Raw genomic sequence first — 22371 nt, 5'->3', positions numbered from 1 at the left:
CTATCTAGACAGGATTATGCTAAGTGAAGGAGGTCAGTGAGAGAAAGACAAATACCATATGATTTCACTCAAATGTGGAGTTTAAGAAACAAAACAGATGAACATAGGGGAAGGGGAAAAAGAGGGGGGACAATTCATAAGAGACTTAATGATAGAGAAGAACCTGAGGATTGATGGAGGGAGGTGGGTGGGGGGCAGAATGGGTGATAGGTATTAGGGAGGGCATTTGTTGTGATGAGTATGTGTTCTGTGTAAATGATGAATCACTAAATTCTGCTCCTGAAACCAATATTAGATTATATGTTAACTAACTAGAATTTTTTTTAAAGATTATTTATTTGTCAGAGAGAGAGCAAGCAGAAGAGGGAGCAAAGGAGGAGCAGCAGGCAGAGGGAGAAGCAGGTTCCCTGCTGCACAAGGAGTCCAATGTGGGACTTGATCCCAGGACCCTGAGATCGTGACCTAAGCCTAAGGCAGTTGCTTAACTGACTGAGCTACCCAGGCGTCCCAATGTATAATAGTTTTATTTTTTATATTTTATTTAAATATTTCAAGTTTTTATTTAAATTTTAGTAAACATATAGTCTAATGTTAGTTTCAAGAGTAGAATTTAGTGATTCGGGAGGGAGGGGAGGGATGGGGTAGCCAGGTGATGGTTATTAAGGAGGGCATGTGTGGTGATGAGCACTGGGTGTCATCCGCAACAATGAATCATGGAACACTACACCAAAAACTAATGATGTACTATATGGTGGCTAACTGAACATAATAAAAAATTTTTAAAAAATAAAAAATAGAATCATCAACATATTTTTAAAAATAAAATAAAATACTTAAGTCGTTTCATTTTCCAAATTTAGAACTCAGATCTGTTTTGAGTTTATCTTGTAGACCTGGTGACAATATGAGGTATGGACACAATTTTATCTTTTTTCCAAATGGCTATTTAGTTGTCCCAACACCATTTATTTTAAAATTCATGTTTTCCCTAGTGATTATAGCTGTCAGTTTATTAGATACCAAATTTCTATACACATTTAGGTATATTTTTGGACATTTTATATTCTTTGGTGGTTTTATCTGCTATTCCTATCCCAACATCATACTGTTTTAATCATAGAAATCCTACAGTATGTTTTGTATTTGGTAGGGGGCTAGTGTTCCCCTTAGTGCTCTTGCTTGTTTCTTGATAGAAGACTTTTTGGGGGCGCCTGGGTGGCTCAGTCAGTTAAGCATCTGCCTTCGGCTCAGGTCATGATCCCAGAGTCCTGGGATGGAGCCCCGCATCAGGCTACCTGCCCAGCATGGAGTCTGCTTCTCCCTCTGTCTGCTGCTCCCCCTGCTTGTGCTCTCTCTCTCTCTCTGTCAAATAAATAAATAAAATCTTTAAAAAAAAGACTTTGAAGGAAGTTTTCTGACTACTGATTGTTTTTGTTCTCCTGAATAAATATTTACTTTTTATAAAATAAATATTGTAAAACAATATAATAATAAAAGAATGCTTTTCCCTAGAACTGCACTATGCTAGCACTGTGATGCGCTTTGATTATGTCTGGCTTCGAGACCACTGCCGCTCAGCATCTTGCTACAACTCTAAGACTCACCAGCGCAGCCTGGATACTGCCAGTGTGGATTTATGCATAAAACCAAAGACCATTCGTCTGGATGAGACCACACTCTTTTTCACTTGTGAGTAGACAAGAGACTTGGTCTTGGTTGGGGTACTCTTCTAAAGAACAATTATTTTGCAAAAACTGGTTTGCCCCATTCCAAAATAGGGGATTCTGTTTTGTTTTGTTTTGTTTTTTATTGAGGTATAATTAACATACAACGTTTTATTAGTTTCAGGTGTATAACATTGATTTGACAATTCTATACATTACTCAGTGCTCACAATGATAAATGTAGTCACCATCTATGACAATAAAATATTATTACAATATTACTGACTATATATTCCCTATGTGATACCTTTCATCTCTGTGACTTAATTTTATAACTGGAAAGTTGTACCTCTTAATCCCCTTCACCTATTATGTCCCCCACCCCGAGAAGCCACCAGTTTGCTCTCTTAAGATTCTGGTTTTTTGTTTGTTTGTTTTGTTTTTTAGATTCCACATATAAGTGAAATCATGTGGTGTTTGGTTTTCTGTCTGACTTATTTCACTTAACAGATATCTTCTAGGTCCATCCATGTTGTAGCACATGGCAAGCTCTCATTCTTCTTTATGGCTGAGTAAAATTCCATTGTGTGTACGTACCACATCTTCTTTATCCATTCATATATCTCTGGTCACTTGGGTTGCTTCCATATCTTGGCTATTATAAAGCTGCAGTAAACATAGGGTCTCATATATCTTTTCAAATTAGTGTTTTATTTGGGTAAATACCCAATAGTGGAATTATTGGATCATATGGTATTTCTATCTTTTGAGGAACCTTCATACTGTTTTCCACAATGGCTGCACAAATTAACATTCCCATCCACAATCCCTTTTCTCCATATCTGCAGCAACTTATTATTTCTTGTCTTTCTGACACTAGCCATTCTGACAGGCGTGAGGTGATATCTCATTGTGGTTTTGATCTGCTTTTCCCTGATAATGACTGATGTTGAGCATCTTTTCATGTGTCTGTTGGCCATCTGGATGTCTTCTTTGGAAAAATGTTTATTTGGGTTCTCTGCCCATTTTTTTTTTATAATTAATTTTATTTTATTATATTATGTTAATCACCATACAGTACATCCCCTGATTCTGATGTAAAGTTTGATGCTTCATTAGTTGCGTATAACACCCAGTGCACCATGCAATACGTGCCCTCCTTACTACCCACCACCAGTCCATCCCCTTCCCCCACCCCCTCCCCTCTGAAGTCCCCAGTTTGTTTCCCATAGTCCATAGTCTCAGATTATTTGGTGTTTTTCCATGTTGAATTGTGCAAGTTGTTAATATATTTTTGATATTAACCCTTTATTGAATATATCATTTACAAATAACTCCTCCTATTCACGGGGTTGCCTTTTTGTCTTATTGATGGATTTCTTTGCTGTGCAGAAGCTTTTAATTTTGATGTAGTCTCAATAGTTTATTTTTGCTTTTGTTTCCCTTGCCTCAGGAGACATATCTAGAAAGAAGTTGCTAAGGCCAATGTCAAAGAGATTACTGCCTGTGTTCTTTTCTACGATTTTTAGGGTTTCAGGTCTCACATTTAGGTCTTTAATCCATTCTGAGTTTGTGTTGGGTGTAAGAAAGTGGTCCAGTTTCATCTTTTGCATGTGTCTGTCCAGTTTTCCCGGTACCATTTGTTGAAGAGACTTTCTCCTATTGGATAGTCTTTCCTGCTCTGCCGAAGATTAGTTGACCATAGAGTTGAGGGTACATTTCTGGGTTCTCTATTCTCTTCCATTGATCTATGTATCTGTTTTTGTGCCAGTACCATGCTGTCTTGATGATCTCAGTTTTGTAGTACAGCTTGAAATTAGTCAACATGATGCCCCCAACTTTGCTCTTCTTTTTCAGGATTGCTATGGCTATTCAGGGTCTTTTGTGGTTTCTTACAAATTTTAGGATTGTTTGTTCTATTTCTGTGAAAAATGCTGTTGGTATTTTGATAGAGATTGCATTGAATCTGTAGATTGGTTTGGGTACTGTGAACATTTTAACAATATTAATTCTTCTAATCCATGAGTATTGGATTTCTTTCCATTTTTTGTGTTGTCTTCAGTTTCTTTCATGAAGTCTTATAATTTTGGGGGTACAGGTCTTTCATCTCCTTGGTTAAATTTATTCTAGGTGTTTCATTCGTTTTGGTTCAGTTATACATGGGATTGTTTTCCTAATGTTTCTTTCTGCTACTTCATTATTAGTGTGTAGACACACAACGGAGTTCTGTATATTAAGTTTGTATCCTGCAACTGCTGGGTTTATTTACTGAATAAATGCATTTCTCTGCAACTTCCTGCGAATGTATAATTATTTCACAATAAAAGTTAAAAGAGAAAAGCATTGGAGGAAAAAATATTTCCACTCAATACATATGACTACTGATTTCTCTACAGTAAAAAACAAAACCAAAACAACCAACCAACATGCCATAGAAAGGTTTATTAAAAAATAACTGACTTGGCGGGGTGTCTGGGTGGCACAGCGGTTAAGCGTCTGCCTTCAGCTCAGGGCGTGATCCCGGTGTTCTGGGGTCGAGCCCCACATCAGTCTCCTCTGCTATGAGCCTGCTTCTTCCTCTCCCATTCCCCCTGCTTGTGTTCCCTCTCTAGCTGGCTGTCTCTATCTCTGTCAAATAAATAAAAAATCTTTAAAAAAAAATAACTGACTTGGCAAAATATTTGAGAAATGTATGACAAAGACTAAAAACCATTAATATATAAGATGTGATTGCCAGTTTGTAAAACAAAAAAAATTAGTATTTCAGTAGAAAAATGTGAAAAAGTAGTGAACAGGCCAATCATTAAAGCATGAGTCAGCACATATTCTATAGAGAGCCAGATAGTAAAGATTTTTAGGTTTTGCTGGCGGTACAGTCCTTGTCACAACTGTTCAGCTATTCAGTTCTTCAGTAGTAGGGTGAATGCAGACCTAGACAGTAAGTAACCAAGTGGGTATCATGTGTTCCAAAGCAGGTGTCACAAAGACAACTGACAGGCAGATTTGGCCCATGGGCCATATTTTGGTAATCCTTGCATTTAAAAAACATATGTCTATACAATGCCTAACAGACACATGAAAATGCTCAACATCACTGAGTATTAGGGAAATACAAATCAAAACTACAATGAGATATCACCTCACACCTGTCAGAATGGCTAAAATCAACAACACAGAAAACAACAGATGTTAACAAGGATGCAGAGAAAAGAGAACCCTCTTGCACTGTTGGTGGGAATGCAAACTAGTGCAGCCACTCTGGAAAACAGTATGAAGGTTCCTCAAAGAGTTAAACATAGAACTACCCTGAGAACCAGCAATTACACTATTAGGTATTTACCCAAAGGATACAAACATAGTGATCAGAAGGGGCACCTGCACCCCAATGTTTATAGCAGCATTATCAACAACAGCCAAACTATGGAACGAGCCAAATGTCCATGGATAGATGAATGGATAAAGTAGATGTGGTATGTATGTAATGGAATATTACTCAGCCATCAAAAAGAGTGAAATCTTGCCATATACAGCAGTATGGATAGAGCTAGAGCATATCATGCTAAGAAAAATAAGTCTGTCAGAGAAAGACAAATACCATATGATTTCACTCATGTGGATTTTTTTTTCTCGTGGACATAATACTTTTTATTATATTATGTTAGTTACCATACAATACATCCCTAGTTTTTGATGTAAAGTTCCATGATTCATTATTTGCGTATAACACCCAGTGCACCATGCAATATGTGCCCTTCTCCTCTAGGATTTTGATGGATTCCTGTCTTTCATCCATTTGGAGTTTATCTGTGTATGGTGTGAGAGAGTGGTCAAGTTTCATTCTTTTGCATGTAGCTGTCCAATTTTCCCAGCACCAATTATTGAAGAGACTGTCTTTTTTCCACTGGATGTTTTTTCCTGCATTGTCAAAGATTAGTTGCCCAAAGAGCTAAGGGTCCATTTCTGGGTTCTCTATTCTGTTCCATTGGTCTATGTGTCTGTTTTTGTGCCAGTACCATGCTGTCTTTGTGATCACAGCTTTGTAGTATAGCTTGAAATCAGGCAACGTGATGACCCAGTTGTGTTTTTCCTTTTCAACAATTCCTTGGCGATTTGGGGCTTTTTCTGCTTTCATGCAAATTTAAGGGCTGTTTGTTCCAGCTCTTTGAAAGATGTCATTGGTATTTTGATCGGGATAGCATTGAAAGTGTAGATTGCTCTGGGTAGCATAGACATTTTAGCTATGTTTATTCTTCCGATCCATGAGCATGGAATGTTTTTCCATCTTTTTGTGTCTTCTTCAATGTCTTTCAAGAGTGATTGTAGTTTCTAGAATATAGATCCTTTACATCTCAGGTTAAGTTAATTCCGAGATAACGTATGATTTTTGGTGCTATTGTAAATGGAATGGATTCCCTAATTTCTCTTTATTTGGTCTCATTGTTAGTGTATAGAAATGCAACGGATTTCTATGCATTGATTTTGTATCCTGCCACATTACTGAATTGCTGTATGAGTTCTAGTAATTTGGGGGTGGAGTCCCTTGGGTTTTCCACATAAAGTATCATGTCATCTGTGAAGAGAGAGAGTTTGACTTCTTTGCCGATTTGAATACGTTTATTTCTTTTTGTTGTCTGATTGCTGTTGCTAGGACTTCTAGTACTATGTTGAACAGTGATGGCGAGAGTGGGCATCCTTGTCATGTTCCTGATCCTAAGGGAAAGGCTCTCAGCTTTTCCCCATTGAGAATGATATTCGCTGTGGGGTTTTCATAGGTGGTTTTTATGAAATAGAGAAATGTACTCTCTATCCCTACACTCTGAAGGGTATTAATCAAGAATGGATGCTGTATTTTGTCAAATGCTTTTTCTGCATCAATTGAGAGAAGCATATGGTTCATGACTCCCTTCTTGTTGATGTGATCTATCACACTGATTGATTTGCAAATGTTGAACCACCCTTGCATCCCAGGGATGAATCCCACTTGGTCATGATGATAATCCTTTTAATGTACTGTTGGATCCTATTAGCTAGGATATTGTTGCAAATTTTGGCGTCCATATGCATCAGGGATATCGGTCTGTAATTCTCATTTTTGATGGGGTCTTCGCCTGGTTTGGGGATCAAGGTAATACTGGCCTCATAGAATGAGTTTGGTAATACTGGCCTCATAGAATGAGTTTTCCTTCTGTTTCTATTTTTTGAAACAGCTTCAGGAGAATAGGTATTATTTCTTCTTTGAATGTTTCGGAGAATCCCCCGGGGAATCTGTCGGGCCTTGGACTCTTGTTTTTGGGGAGGTTTTTGATCACTGCTTCAATCTCTTCATCATTAATCGTTCTGTTTAAATAATCATTTTCTTCTTGTTTCAGTCTTGGTAGTTTATAGGCTTCCAGGAAGGCATCCATTTCTTCCAGGTTGTTTAATTTATTGGCATAAAGCTGTGATAAAAGTTTCTAATGATCCTTCCTATTTCATTGGTGTTGGTTGTGATCTCTCCCCTTTCATTCATAATTTTATTGATTTGGGTTCTTTCTCTATTCTTTTGAATAAGTCTGGCCAGTGGCTTATCGATCTTATTTATTCTTTCAAAGAACCAGCTTGTAGTTCTGTTGATCTGTTCTACTGTGCTCCTAGTTTCTAAGTCATTGATCTCTGCTCTAATCTTGATCACCTGCCTCCTCGTGCATGGATTAGGCCTATTCTTCTGTTCCAACTCCAGCTTCTTGAGGTGAGAATATAAAAACTGCATTTTAGATTTTTCTATTCTTTTGAGTGAGGCTTGGATGGCTATGTATTTTCCCCTTAGGACTGCCTTTGCAGTATCCCATAGGTTTTGGACCGATGTGTTTTCATTTTCGTTGGTCTCCAAAAATTGTTTAATCTCCTTCTTAATTCCCTGGTTTACCCAATCATTCTTGAGCAGGATGGTTCTTAGTTTCCAAGTGTTTGAGTTTCTTCCCAATTTTTCCTTGTGATTGAGTTCCAATTTCAAAGCCCTGTGGTCTGAGAATATGCAGGGAATAATTGCAGTCTTTTGGTATCAGTTGAGACATGTTTTGTGACCCAGTATATGGTCTATTCTGGAGAAAGTTCTGTGTGCATTCGAAAAGAATGAGTATTCTGTTGTTCTGGGGTGTAGTGTTCTATATATATCTATGAGGTTCAACTCATCGAGTATGGCATTCACAGCCTTTGTTTCTTTGTCAATTTTCTGCGTGGGTGCTCTGTCTATTTCTGATAGTGGGGTGTTGAGGTCCCCTACTATTTACATATTTTTATCTATATATCTCTTTATTGTGGTTAAGAGTTGGCTTGTGTATCTTGCTGCTCCCCTGTTGGGGGCATAGATATTTATAATTGTCATATCCACTCGTTGGATACATCCTTTAAGAATAATATAGTATCCTGTATCTCTTACTACAGTCTTTAGTTTAACATCTAATCTGTCTGATAGGAGAATTGCTACCCCAGGTTTTTTGAGCTCTATTAGCATGAAAAATGGTTTTCCATCCCTTCACTTTCAGTCTGGATATATCTTTAGGTTCAAGACAGCAAATGGATGGGTCATGTCTTATTATCCAATCTACAACCCTGTGGCATTTTATGGGAGCATTTAGGACATTCACATTGAGACTGATTATTGAGAGATATGATTTTAATGATGTCATGTTGCCTGTGAAGTCTTTGTTTCTATAGATTGTAAATTTCTGTTCTGTATCACTCTTGGGGCCTTTTTATTTTTATAGAACCCCCCTTAATATCTCTTGTAGGGCTGTTTTGGTGGTTACGAATTCGGTCAGTGACTGGCGATTCTGGAAGGTCCTTATTTCTCCGTCAATTCTGACTGACAGCCTTGCTGGATAATGGATCCTTGGCTGCATGTTCTTCTCAGATAGAGCTTTGAAAATACCGTGCCAACTCTTCCTATCTTGCCAGGTCTCTGTAGACAAGTCAGACGTTATTTGGATATTTTTACCTCTGTACGTAAGAAATTTCTTTGCCCTGGCCGCTTTCAATACTGTATCCTTGGATCTAGTATTTGCGAATTGCACTATGACGTGACGTGTTGTAGGTTTGCTGTGATTGACCTTGGGAGGGGTCCTCTCTGCCTCTTGGACACGAATGTTTCCTTTGCCAGATTAGGGAAGTTTTCAGCTACAATTTGTTCAAATATCTCTTCTAGACCTCTCTCTTTATCCACCCCCTCAGGGATGCCGATGATTCTGACATTGGAACGTTTCATTGAGTCAGTAATCTCCCGTAATCTACATTCGTGGGCATGGATTTTTTTGAGCAAAGTTTCTGTTTTAACTTTCTCTTCTACCATCCCATCCTCCAATTCGCTAACGCGTTCCTCTGCCTCATTGACCCTGGCTGTCAGAGCGTCTAGTTTTGACTGCATTGGATTCATAGCATTTTTAATTTCTGCTAGATTCGCTCATTTCCACCCTTAGAGATTCTATATTCTCATTAACATTTTCGTTAATACTTTTTTCAAGCCTACACATCATCTTGACCGCTGTTACTCTGAACTCCATTTCTGACAATTTGGTTATATCCATATCCATTAGTTCTGTGGCGGAGGTCACAGTCGCTGCTTCTTTACTTTGTTGGGGGTTCCTCCTCCTTGTCATTCTGATGAGGAGTGGTTGCGGGGATGTACAGAGCCCGAATTATTGACCAGGACCCAAGCAGTGTGCACTTGTTTTATAGGGACCTTAGGGATGTGGGCCTCTTGTTCTTTCAGCCTGCCTTCTGGGGGAGGGGCCTGCCCTGCTGATACTGAGGCAACCCTGTTTGGGTAGAGTTGCCCTGCCCCCTGTTGGGGGATGGGCTTAGTGAGAACCAGTTTCTTGGGGCTTTTGTTCTCTGGCGGCTTTCCCTGGTGGCTTTCTGTGACTCTTCTGAGAGTCAGAGCAGCAGTGACCTTTTCCAAGCCTCTGTCTCAGAACAGAGAGATCGCAGTTTGCTCTTCCCTGAGCTTCCCAGGGCACACTGACTCTGTTTCCGTCAGTGCTGCTAAAAACCCAAAGTGTCCTGGGTTGTGCACCCCACAGCCCCTCTCCCAGTCCTTGCTCCCAAAGCTGGGCACATCTCTGCCCATTGTGCTTTTAAAACTGCCAGCTGCCCCCTCCCCCCAGTTCACAGGCATGCCCCTGAGCTCCAGGTTTCAGTCTGGGGTGGTGCCCTAAAGACCTTTCCCCACTGCTACCGGTCTGCAGGTCTGTGCCCTGTCCCCAGTTCAGGAGGCTTTTGCCTTCCTGGCACAAGTTCACAGAGGCCCCCTCCCCTTTCTGTTTATCTTCTGATATCTGCCTGCAGAATCTCGGCTCCCCACTTCATACCTTGAGACCAGCCGATGGAGGTGTTCTTTTCGTAGAGATACAGATATATCTTCTTACATCTCAGGCTGATTTCGTGGGTGTTCAGAATGGTCTGGTAGATATCCAGCCAGACTCATGGGACTGCTTGAAATAGGGTCCCCTACTCCTCCACCATCTTTCCTAAGTTCCTCATGTGTGGAATTTAAGAAATAAAACAGATGAACATAGTGGAAGGGAAAAACAAAGAGAGAGACAAACCGTAAAACAGACTCTTAACTACAGAGTTCAGACTGGGGGTTGCTGGAGTGGAAGTGGTGGGGAGATTGATTAAATGGATGATGGGGATTAAGGAGGGCAGTTGTGATGAGCACTGGGTGTGATATATGAGTGATGAATCACTAAAGCCTCCACCTGAATCTAATATTACACTATAGTTAACTAACTGGGACTTAAATAAAAACTCGAAACAAGAAAATAATAAAAATAAAAAACACATGTCCAATAAATATAAATGTCTAACAACTGTTACTAGCTTATTAGTAAGTGAATAAATTAAAATTATTACAATAAGAGAAGTTTTACTTACCAAATTGGAAAAAAATATATTTAAAAATTAAGAACACTCAATTATGATTGGCACACATATATTGTTGGGAGAGAATGAAAATTGGTAGACTTTCTAAAAATGTAATATTAAGTTAAATACATCAAGACTCTTCAAAGTTTATATCTTTGGATTTAACAATCCAGCCTTCTGTGTTTCTATTTTAAGAAAATTATCAGAAATATAGACAAGCACCTGGGTGGCTCAGTCTGTTGAGCATCTGGCTTTTGGTTTTGGCTCAGGTCATGATCTCAGGGTCGGGAGATTGAGCCCTGCATTTGGCTCCATGCTAAGTGCAGAGTCGGCTTTGGACTCTCTCTCCCCCGCCCTTTGCCCCTCCCTGCTAGGCTATCTCTCTCTCTCTCTCTCTCTCTCTCTCTTAAAAAAATAAATCTTAAAGAAAAAAAAAGAAAAGAGGGGCACTTGGGTGGCTCAGTCCATTAAGCGTCTGACTCTTGATTTCAGCTCAGGTTGTGATCTCAGGGTTGTGAGATCAAGCTCCACATGGGGCCATGTGTTCACCACAAAATCTGCTCGAGATTCTCTCTCTCCCTCTGTTCTTCTCCCCCACATGCGTGCTCTCTCTCTCTAAAGTAAATAAATAAATCTTTTTAAAAAAGAAAAGAAATATAGACAAGGATGATCACTATTAAATAATAATGAAATTTTAAAAAATAAGATTACATGCCCCAGAACAGACTGGTTAGGTAAATCTTGGTAGTCCATATTCTGCAAATTATAAGATTTAATTTTTATAAAGACTTAATATTTTTACGTTTTTATTTAAATTCCAGTTGGTTAACATATAGTGTAATATTAGATGCTAGTGTAAAATTTAGTGATTCAACACTTGCATACAACACCTGGTGCTCATCACAAGTGCCCTACTTAATACCCATCCCCTGTTTCACCCATCCCCCACTCACCTCCCTTCTGGTAACCATCAATGTGTTCTCTATAGTTAAGAGTGTGAATTTAAGAAACAAAACAAATGAACATAGGTGAAGATTTAATTTTTTAATGAAATAATGACTCTTAAAATATTAAGTGACAAAGGCAGGGTACAAACATATATATGTATATATATATATACATAATATAAAGTAAAAGAATTCATGGAAAAAAGTGGAAGGAATGATGCCAAGATATTAATAAGGGTTTCATTTGTGTGTTACAATGGTAAATATAAGAGCTTTTTAAAAATTTCTTCGTACTGGAGCACCTGGGTAGCTCATTCGGTTAAGCATCCAACTCTTGATTTCTACTCAGGTCATGATCCCATGGTGGTGAGATCAAACCCCACATCAGGCTCCGTGCTTGGCCCCTCCCCCCACTTGTGCACTCTCTCTCTTTCTCTCTCTAAAATAAATAAATAAATCTTTTCAAAAAATTTCCTCATACTTTTCTATGCTCTACAAATTCCTTAATGATACTTTTATTGTCAAGGAGTAGGAAGCCAAAACAGAGACAGAGAAGTAAAAAGAAGTGAAAGAGCAGATAAGATGCCAGCAAAGCTTTTTACTCCCCTTACTATATCCTTTGCTTATCCTGAAGATTTTATAAAGCATTTTGGAAGGGGTATTTTTTTTTTACTTTTTGTTTTTTTTGGCACTGTGGGAAGACACTTTATCATGTTGTATTGATGTCATATCATTAGGTCAAACTGCCCCAGTTCATTTAATCCCTTCTAGTTGATGAGATTTATTTGTTTATTCATTCATTTATTAGTTCATATTGCTCAACCTACAAATATTTCTGTTTCAGGAATATCCTAGGTGCTCATTTTAATTTCATTTCATAAACAATATAGCACTGGGTAATTGGTTGCTAAAAATAACATTCTTAACCAGTAAATTATTGGCAGTAATTATAACTATTATTTTAATATCTTTTATTTTTCCCTTTAAAGGGCCAGATGGTCATGTGACTAAATATGATTTGGATTGGCTGGTGAGAAACAGCTATGAAGGGCAGAAACAAAAGGTCATCCAACCTAGAATCTTATGGAATGCTGAAATCTATCAGCGAGCTCAAGTTCCATCTGTAGATTTCCAAAGCTTCTTAGAAACCAATGAAGGACTGAAGAACTTCCTGCAGAACTTTCTGCTGTATGGAATTGCATTCGTAGAAAATGTCCCTCCCACTCAAGAACACACAGAGAAGTTGGCAGAAAGGATCAGCTTGATCAGGTAATTTATTAGTCTAATAGCTACAGTAATTCATATGCAGAGTGTCAACACCCATAAAATAATTTAACAGGGTATGGTCATCCTGTTTTTAATCCAGAATTTTTTTTGTACTGAGTAAGGGGATTCCCATTTATAGTGCTTTATTTGAGGCCCAGATTTCTAATTTCTAAAGACACTTACATGTTAAATATGACGACTTCAAAGTCATTGGTATATTTTTTGAGACTAGTGGTCCTCAAAGTAACAGGTATCATTATCATTGTACACTAGAAATAGCACTGACTTTCAGTAAACAGAACCAGGTAGTAGTCTATGTTTTACCCTCAAGCACTTGTGTAAACATAGACAACTCCATTACATACATACTTGTACCCTCCACCTGTACCCCCTGGCCTCAAATTTCCCATCTGATCAATAAGAGGATTGAATAAGATGGTGTCTAAAGATCGTCCAGTTTTGACTTATTATGATTCCTAAGGCTTGATTCAGAGACTAGTTGTTAATAATACTGCCTTATACTATATAGCATTTAACGAACATATTCACATCCATTATTTTCTTTTGGTCATTATAGAAATCCTGATGAGTGTATATTTTATCCCCTGTTCTGCTTATGAGCCACTTGAGACACATACAGTAAGTAAGTGGCTTGCGCGGGATTGCTCTGCTAGTAAGAAGTACAACTGGGATTCAGCAGAGGACCTAAGATGGTACTGTAGTAGGAGGACCCTAAGCTTGCCTCAGCCCTCAAACACAGCTAATTAACTGTCAAATCATTCTGAGTACCCAAGAAATTGACCCGAGGACGGATAGAACAAACTGCACGAGTAGAGGGAGAGAAGAGGCCACATCGAGGGAGGTAGGAAGTAAAGAGATGTGGTTTAGGGGAGAAACAGATGGCGAGTGCTACGGAGGGGAGGGAGCCCTGCTTGCAGAGAAAAGCAAGAGAGAGTGGAGTGCACAGGGATAAGCACAAGGAGAACAGTTCCCCAAAGCCATTGGCTGGTAAAACAAGAGGAACCAATTTTCATGAGTTTTTGCAACCAGTGGGGTTTGAAGACTGGTTTTGGAGGTCCACAGGCTTGGCTGGGATAGAGACTTGAGGGCACTGCTCCTGGAGAGAAGACAGGCAAACAACCACAGGGCAGACAGTGCAATCTGAGGATTGCCTAAGGTGCACAGGGAGAGACTGTTCACTCTTCTTGAAGCACATGTGGAAGAGGTGGCTTTGCTTCTCTGGTGACAAAAGAGCCCACAGGCACCATTTCCCTCTCCCACCCCTCAGCATAGGTCCAGAGACACCTGCTGAAGGCAGCTAACCCAGGCACTGGCTGTTTAACCTGCTTTGCTCCAAATTCCATGTCCCTGTGCTCTGGCATGACTGCCCTTCTGGGTCAAACCTGCATTAGTCCCAGCGTGGCGAGACCATCCCCCAAAAGACCAGCTCAGATTCCCACCACACCAGGTCCCTAAAGATTAGAGTTTTAAAAGTCATCAGGCTTGGCTGGTATAGAGCCCAAAGTACACTGTGCTGCTCCAGGCAGGCAAGCACCCTAAAGACAGTGTAAAAACACCGATCTGAAAAGTGCCTAGAATAGATGAGGGGAAATTATTCACTCTTCTAGGGGTGCTTACCTGAGAGAAGCAAGCACAGACACCTCTCTCTGGGGACACAGGAACTGGCTGGTGCCATTTCCCTCCTCCACTCCTCAGCATAAACCAACTTCAGTAAACAGCACAGTGCCCACACTGGCTGCCTGACCTGCTTACCCCAAGTCCCACCCCCCACCCCCACACTCTGCTGGTATTGCTTTTCTCCTGTAAGTGTGCCTAAGGACCAGCGCAGCAAGCCCCTTAACCAGAACACCAGCAGAGATCCCTGCATGTGCTACATCTCCCAACCGGAGAGTTCCGCAGGGCTTCAGTTCTAGTGGAAGTGGTATCAGGTCTCATTTAACAAACATACCAGAGCACACCTAGTTAAAACTCACCACATTCTGGCCAGGGTTCAAACACTGACAACTACAGACAAGGAGAAACTCTGCAGCAGACTGACCTGAGGGATAGAGCAGCCAAAATACAGTAGCAGAGTGCATGTAGCACAAACCAGAGACATTCCCTAAAGCACTCAGCCCTGGACACCGTATGACATCTTCTTCATAAAGCCATTACTCTCAAGAGCAGGAAACATAACAGGCTTTCCTAACACAAAGAAGAAGACAAAGACCTAGACAAAATGTCAAGAGAGAGGAATTCATCCCAAAAAAAGAACAAGAAAAGGTCACAGCCAGAGAGCCAAGTGAAATAGATATAAATAACGTGCCTGGTGGAGAATTTAAAACAAAAATCATAAGGATACTTACTGGGCTTGAAAAAAGAATGGAAGACTTCAGGGAGGCCCTTACCACAGAGATAAAAGAGTTAAAAAACAACCAGTCAGAAATGAAAAATGCAATAACTTAGGGGCGCCTGGGTGGCTCAGTCATTAAGCGTCTGCCTTCAGCTCAGGGCGTGATCCCGGCGTTCTGGGATCGAGCCCCACATCAGGCTCCTCTGCTATGAGCCTGCTTCTTCCTCTCCCACTCCCCCTGCTTGTGTTCCCTATCTCGCTGGCTGTCTCTATCTCTGTCAAATAAATAAATAAAATCTTTAAAAAAAATTAAAAAAAAAGAAAAATGCAATAACTGAGATTCAAAACTGGATGTAAGGACCACAAGGATGGAAAAAGCAGAGGAATGAGTAAATGATATAGAAGACAAAATAATGGGGCACCTGGATGGCTCTGGTGGTTAAACAGCCAACTCTTGATTTCAGCTCAGGTCATGATCTCAGGGTCATGAGATTGAACCCTGCATCGGGCTCCTCACTGGGAGTGGAGCCTGCTTAAGATTCTCTCTCTCTCTCTCCCTCTCCCACTGCCCCTCCCCCATCTCTCTCCCTTTCTCTCTCTCTCTCTGTGTCTCTCTTTCCCCCTAAAACATTTTTTGTAAGAACACAAAATAATAGAAAATAATGGAGCTGACCAAAAGACAGAAAGAAAAATTATGGAACAGGAGAATAGACTTAGGGAACTCAGCGATTCCATCAAATGTAATAATATTTGTTTCAAGGGGTCCCAGAAGAAGAAGAGAGAAAAAAGGAGGCAGACGAGGGAATAGTAGCCAAAAATTTCCCTAATCTGGGGAGGGAAACAGACATCCAGATCCAGGAGGCACAAAGACCTTCCATCAAACTCAACAAAAGCAGCCCAAGCCCAAGACATAGTGTAGTTAAATTTGGAAAGTGTAATGAGAAAGAAAAAAATCCTACAAGCAACAAAACAAGAGAAGTCCTTAACTTACAAAGGAAGACTCATCAGGTTAGCTGTAGATCTCTCCACAGAAAATTGGGAAGCCAGAGGGAGGGGCATGATATATTCAATGTGCTGAATGGGAAAAATCAGCAACCAAGAATACTCTTTCCATCAAGGCTATCATTCAGAACAGGAGAGAGAGTTTTCCAGACAAACAAAAGCTAAAGGAGTTAGTGGCCACTAAAACAGCCCTGCAAGAAATATCAGAGGAGCCTCTCTCAGTGGAAAGGAGAAACCAAAAGTGACAAAGACAGGAAAGGATCAGAGAAAATCTCCAGAAACAATGACAAAACAAGTAATAAAATGGCAATAAATACATATGTTCACTAATAAAAGGTTCAGTAAAAAAAAAAAAAAATAAGGAGGGGGCGCCTGGGTTGCTCAGTCAGTTAAGCATTTAACTCTTGGTTTCAGCTCAGGTCATGATCTCAGGGTCGTGAGATTGAGCCTTGTGTCAGGGTCTGCACTGGGCATGGAGTCTGCTTCAGATTCTCTCTCCCTCTCCCTCTACCCCTCCACCCCTCCACCCTCCATCTCTCTCTTTAAAATAAATAAATAAATCTTTTTTTAAAAAGTTAAAAAAAAGGGGGGGCGCCTGGGTGGCACAGCTGTTGGATATCTGCCTTTGGCTCAGGGTGTGAATCCAGCGTTAGGGGATCGAGCCCCACATCAGGCTCCTTCGCTATGAGCCTGGTTCTTCCTCTCCCACTCCCCCTGCTTGTGTTCCCTCTCTCGCTGGCTGTCTCTATCTCTGTCAAATAAATAAATAAAATCTTTTAAAAAATAAATAAATAAATAAATAAATAAATAAGAACTGAGATTCAGACACCTCAAGTTCCCTTATCCTAAATACAGTGTTGTTTCCACTTCCAGTCTGCATTTCTAGGTCGTATATAGATTGATCTTCTATATGTGATGTAAACATACTTTGTTATAATTAGTACTTTCCATCTTTCCATTTACTTAATAGGGGCCAGATATAGCTCATTGTGTAGCATATGGAATGCTGGGTCATTTGCCCTATCCTGGTACAGCATAATCAACATTTTGAACCTTTCAGTTTCAAACAAATTTTGAGCACTTTCAAGTAAAGGAAGCTGTGCTGGTAAACAATCAACTGAGAGGGCTTTCTTAGAGATTGTAGTGCATGAGTCTGTTTCCTGTTTGGACTTTGAGGGTTCAGAAAATAAGATGAACTCTGAAAACTAAAGAATTAAAGTGACCTTTGTTTGGTCAGATCTGAGCCACGAGGAAAATAACTATAAAATAAAAAACCTATGATGACCTGAAGGAGGGATACAGCAACAGTGATATAGCATCTCATTAAATACTTCCTAACATAAACTGTCAAGTAGCACATATTCCATCTGTTGTATGTATTCTATACCGTATTCTTACAATAAAGTGAGCTAGAGAAAAGAAAATGTTATTAAGAAAATCATAAAGAAGAGAACATACATTTACAATAATGTATTTATTGAAAAAAATCCATGTATGAGTGGATCCATGCAGTTCAAACCTGTGTTGTTCAAGAGTCAATTCTACTTTCACAGTTTTCCCCCCAGCTTCCTAGAATATTTATCAGTGACAGAATTGTTAAGACTGGTGACATGTTTTTTTGTCATCTACACCTTATAGATGGAAATCTGGAGCCAAAAAAAAAATCTGTTGCTACTTGTGAATAATTAAAGAAGAAGTTATTAGAATTGTGAAAGACAAAACTTTCAAATAGTTAAGTCTTCCTTCATTTGATTTGACAGAGAAACCATCTATGGGAGAATGTGGTATTTTACTTCAGACTTCTCCAGGGGCGACACTGCATACACCAAGCTGGCTTTGGATCGACACACTGACACTACCTATTTTCAAGAGCCCTGTGGGTAAGTGGATTAGAATTTCCATTTTAGGATCTTTACATGTGATGGTCTTCAATAATTTATTTTTATTTTTTTAAATTCAAGTAGCCAAAATATAGTACATCATTAGTTTCAGATGTAGTGTTCAATAATTTATCAGTTGCATATAACACCCAGTCTCCATCACATCATGTGCCCTCCTTAATGAATAATTCCTTAATCATTTTCCATTCCGTTTGAACCAAGATCATATCTGCTGCTGCTGCTGTGTGTGACTCCTTCTTTTTCTTCTCTGAGAGACATGTTCATTTTGAAATACCCTAGCTCGGTCTTCTTTGGACTGATAAGAATAATTTTTTTTTGAAATGATTGAAAATACACCTTACTATATAAATGGATCTAAATTTTGTTTTATGTACATTTTTGTCAAAGTAATTACCAACCACTTACCAAAAAAGTCTAACCGTTAATTTTGGAATTGTACAGTTTTCTTATATTTACTTATATTGCAAAGGGGTCGATCTTCTAAACACAGCTACTTGGGGTTGGTATTAACAGGAATTTGAATCCAATTTGTAAGAAGTTGGAGCAGAGGAGTTAGTGAAAAAAACCTGTTTTCACATGGAATCAGAAGCTGCTGAGCCAAAGATATACCATGCTTTTTCCCCCAGCTTTATTAATATATAATTGACATGTAACATTGTATAAATTTAAGGTGTACAATGGTTATATATTATTATTACCACTGTAGCTAACAAAGAGTAGATCTTAAATATTCTCACCACAAAAATGAAATGATAATTATGTGACAGCATGGCTAAATACCATACTTAACTTACCTACCATTTGCTGCTTAACCTCTGTAGTTCTTTTGTTTTTGATCTTGTTTCTGCATTTAGATGATGAGCCTGAAGCACAAAGATATTAGTAAAGTGGAGTGTACATATGGATTTATAAAGACAATATGAGAAGGTGATAACATGCAATTGATTGTGGTTACATTGATTTTCTTTAAGGGTTTGGAACTTAAGAACCCTTAAAGAATTTGGTTCAGGAGAGGAAGAATAAAGCAGCTTTTAGAGATCCTTGTCAATGTTGTCAGTATGTGAAGATCCCAGCAGCCCTGCATCTTCACTCTAGGGGGTGCAGAAGGAAGAACGAGGAAATGAGATGGGAAGCATCTGGACAGAGGTTGACATCCAAATATTGAGTAATTCTTTTTTCTTTGACCACTACCAAAGATAAGCAGTTAGTTGTCTCTGCCTTTAATTTAAACCCTTCTGATCAATGACAAGGACCGTAAGTACATTAGCAGTATAGTAAGAGTGGTTAAGAGTTCAGGCCGTGTCATTAGCAGATCTGGATCTGCATCCCAGCTGTAACATGTATTAGCTTTGTGATCTTGGACAAGTAACTTGACTTCTCTATGCCTCAGTTTGTTCATCTGTAAAATGGGACTAGTAATAAAACCTATTCATTAGTATTGTTTAGGGATTACATTACATGATGTATTTAAAACACTGGGCATACTGCCTGACACATATTAAGTGCTCAAGAAATGCTAGCTGTTATTATTGTCATCACTTTAGCCATTGTCATCATCATCATCAACATTGTTATATGCCTTGTCCTTTCAAATCTACCTTTGCTTCAGAGCTCATCTTCTCCAGCCTCCTTGGAGATTTTTCTCTCCTATACCTTCACCCTTTCCATACCTACTGGATTCCTTCCTAGCAGCTTCTCATATCTTCTTTGGACTCTGTCTCCCTCTAGTTACAGCCCTGCCTTATAAGCTCCCCTTCACAGCTAAACTTACTAAAAGAATCATCTACATTCAGTGTCTTTTCATTTTTACTTCCCATTCACTCCTCAAATCCATAGTCAGCTACTTTATCCACCCCTCCCAATTAAAATTACTCTCCTCTAAGGTCACCTGGGTGGCTTGGTGGGTCAACTGTCCAACTCTTGATTTCGGTTCAGGTCATGATCTCAGAATCCTGAGATCAAGTCCTGTGTGGGCTCCGTACTCAGCAGAGAGTCTGCTTGAGATTCTTTTTCACCCTCTCCCTCTGCCCCTCCCCTACCATGTGCTCACTCTCAAATAAATAAATAAATAAATAAATAAATAAATAAATAAATAAAATAACAAAGATAAAATTACTCTCTCCAAATTCACCAGCAACTAACTTATTGCCATACTCAGTGTGTACTTTTCAGTCTTCGTCTTACTTGACCCCTGAGACACGCTGTTAACCACTACCTCTTCTTAAATAGCCTTCCTTTTTTAGTTTTCCTGCTACATCTCTGCCCACTTTTCTTCAGCATCCTTCTGGCTTATTTTCCTCTGTCCATGTCCTAGATATTGTTGTTCCTCAAGGTTTTCTCTTTGTCCTTCTGTTTTGACTTGAGATGATCTCTCCAAATGACTTTTTCCATGATCTTGGCTTTAGCTATCACTACAAACTGCAAAATCCACCTGTCTTCTGGGTTAAATATCTTCAACTAGCTACTAAACAGTCTTGACCTAGAAGTTTCACAGAAAGCTCAGCAGTACAGAACTGATGTTTCTCATTTTAATTGCATTTATATTAGATTCTCCTTGACTGCATTGCTTCTGTCTGCATTCATATATCTTACTTATTTTACTTTGTTATTTACTTTTATTTTTTTCTAAATTACTATTAATTTTATTTTCCCCTTGTTAATTTGAAACTTCTGGTGTAGTTTCCCAGCCCATTAAATCCCCTTTCCTTTCCCTGTTAACATTTTCAGCCACATATGACTCAACTATTTTAACACGGTCCCTAAACTGAACTTCTTCCTTAACCCCTCACACCCCCTCATCATGATCAATTACACTTCCGTCTGCATTCTCCCTCTTAGCAAATGACAAGTTGCTCAAGTGAAAAAGCTGAAGTCATTCTAGATTTTTGCTTGTTCTTTCTCTACCACATTTAATCAGTTATCAGATCTTGTCAAGTCTACTCCTATAGTGTCTCTTTGGTGTGTCTTTTCTATAACACCCTTCTCTAAGCTCAAGCCCTCAGTATTTTTGTCTATTTCAGTTACCACGTTGTTTTCTACATTTTTTGTCATCTTGCTTCCCACCAGTCCATCTCCCATGCTATCATCATAATCAAGTCTTACAAATGTTAATGTGACCATGGAGTTTCCCAGTTCAAAATCCTTTTGTGATTCTCTGTGCTATGCTGACAGGAGCTTCTGGCTCTCTCCCTTAAACATACTTTGTAAATAATGCCCTTTCTTTATGGCCCCTCTAGATCTTGCATACAACTTTATTATAGTGCCTATCATATTTCATTGGTATTTATTTCCTTCATGTTTTCCTACTAGACTATGGGCTTTTTTAAAACAAAGACTATATCTTATTCATGCCTGTATTCCCAGGGTCTGGCACATACAGGTTTTGATTCATATTGAATATGTTTAGAAGAAACCTGTAGTGGCATTATTTCAAAGCACAAAAAAGTACAACTGGCTCTAAGGAAAAGCAATTAATTTGGAAATGAAAATGATACAAGTAGATTCAATAACTATTTCATATATAATTTTCTAAAATTTTGATATGTTCTCTTTTCTCCACTGAATAGAAGAATTTAATTTTTTCCCTCTTTAGCATTCAAGTGTTTCACTGTCTTAAGCATGAAGGAACAGGTGGCAGGACACTGCTGGTAGATGGATTCTATGCAGCAGAACAGGTACTTCAAAAGGCACCTGAGGAATTTGAACTCCTCACCAAAGTGCCGTTGAAGCATGAATATATTGAAAATGTTGGCGAATGTCACAACCACATGATTGGGGTTGGGCCAGTCTTAAATATCTACCCATGGAATAAAGAGCTCTATTTGATCAGGTGAGTACCAAAGAACCGTCTGCCAGTGTAATGTACTTACCAATTATTAGCCTTCAAATTAGTAGCTTAATGAAAATCCCTAAAATCCTTATATTGACCACATTTTAATCTTGCTATTTTGTAGCTCTTTATTAGTACAATTTCTGTTCTTATTATACTTCCCATGGAAAAATAAATAGACCAACAGGTAAAGAATACTACATTTGGGGGGAACAGATATTTGAGATAGTATTTTAAAATGAAAACACTACTGAAATCAAAACCAGTTATTAAATTGTACTCACTGACCAAACAGCTAGAGTACCCAAAGGCATGACAACCACAACACTTTTATCCCAGATTTATGCAAATCTCCTGAGCTAATAGCCTACTAGATGTTGCCACTTAAATATCTTGTAGGATCATAAAGCGCATTATATTCAAAGTCGAACTCATCATCTTCACTCATTTCAAACCTGCTCCTCCACACCCAGTTGTGAAAATAAAAATAACTTGTTGCACCTGCCTT

At 39.0% G+C, this 22371-nt stretch overlaps 1 protein-coding gene across 6 annotated transcripts in view; it reads left to right on the top strand.

The window, feature by feature from the left end:
* The window catches only part of TMLHE (trimethyllysine hydroxylase, epsilon), a 114049-nt gene that overhangs the window by 39454 nt on the left and 52224 nt on the right, over nucleotides 1–22371 (top strand). For 4 of the 6 annotated variants that reach the window (XM_002930211.4, XM_034648924.1, XM_011216973.3 and 1 more), the window contains 4 exons: nucleotides 1513–1689; nucleotides 12502–12781; nucleotides 17894–18013; nucleotides 21627–21863. In XM_002930211.4, the coding sequence (XP_002930257.1) occupies nucleotides 1513–1689; nucleotides 12502–12781; nucleotides 17894–18013; nucleotides 21627–21863 (814 nt within the window). The remainder of the gene's footprint in view (nucleotides 1–1512; nucleotides 1690–12501; nucleotides 12782–17893; nucleotides 18014–21626; nucleotides 21864–22371) is intronic. The other 2 variants (XM_034648923.1, XM_011216974.3) reach the window with 2 other exon arrangements.

This window comes from Ailuropoda melanoleuca, chromosome X (assembly GCF_002007445.2).
Source record: "Ailuropoda melanoleuca isolate Jingjing chromosome X, ASM200744v2, whole genome shotgun sequence".
NCBI lineage: Eukaryota > Metazoa > Chordata > Mammalia > Carnivora > Ursidae > Ailuropoda > Ailuropoda melanoleuca.
The sequence above is the reverse complement of the archived record's forward strand: the minus strand, read 5'-3'. Positions and strand labels throughout refer to the sequence as shown.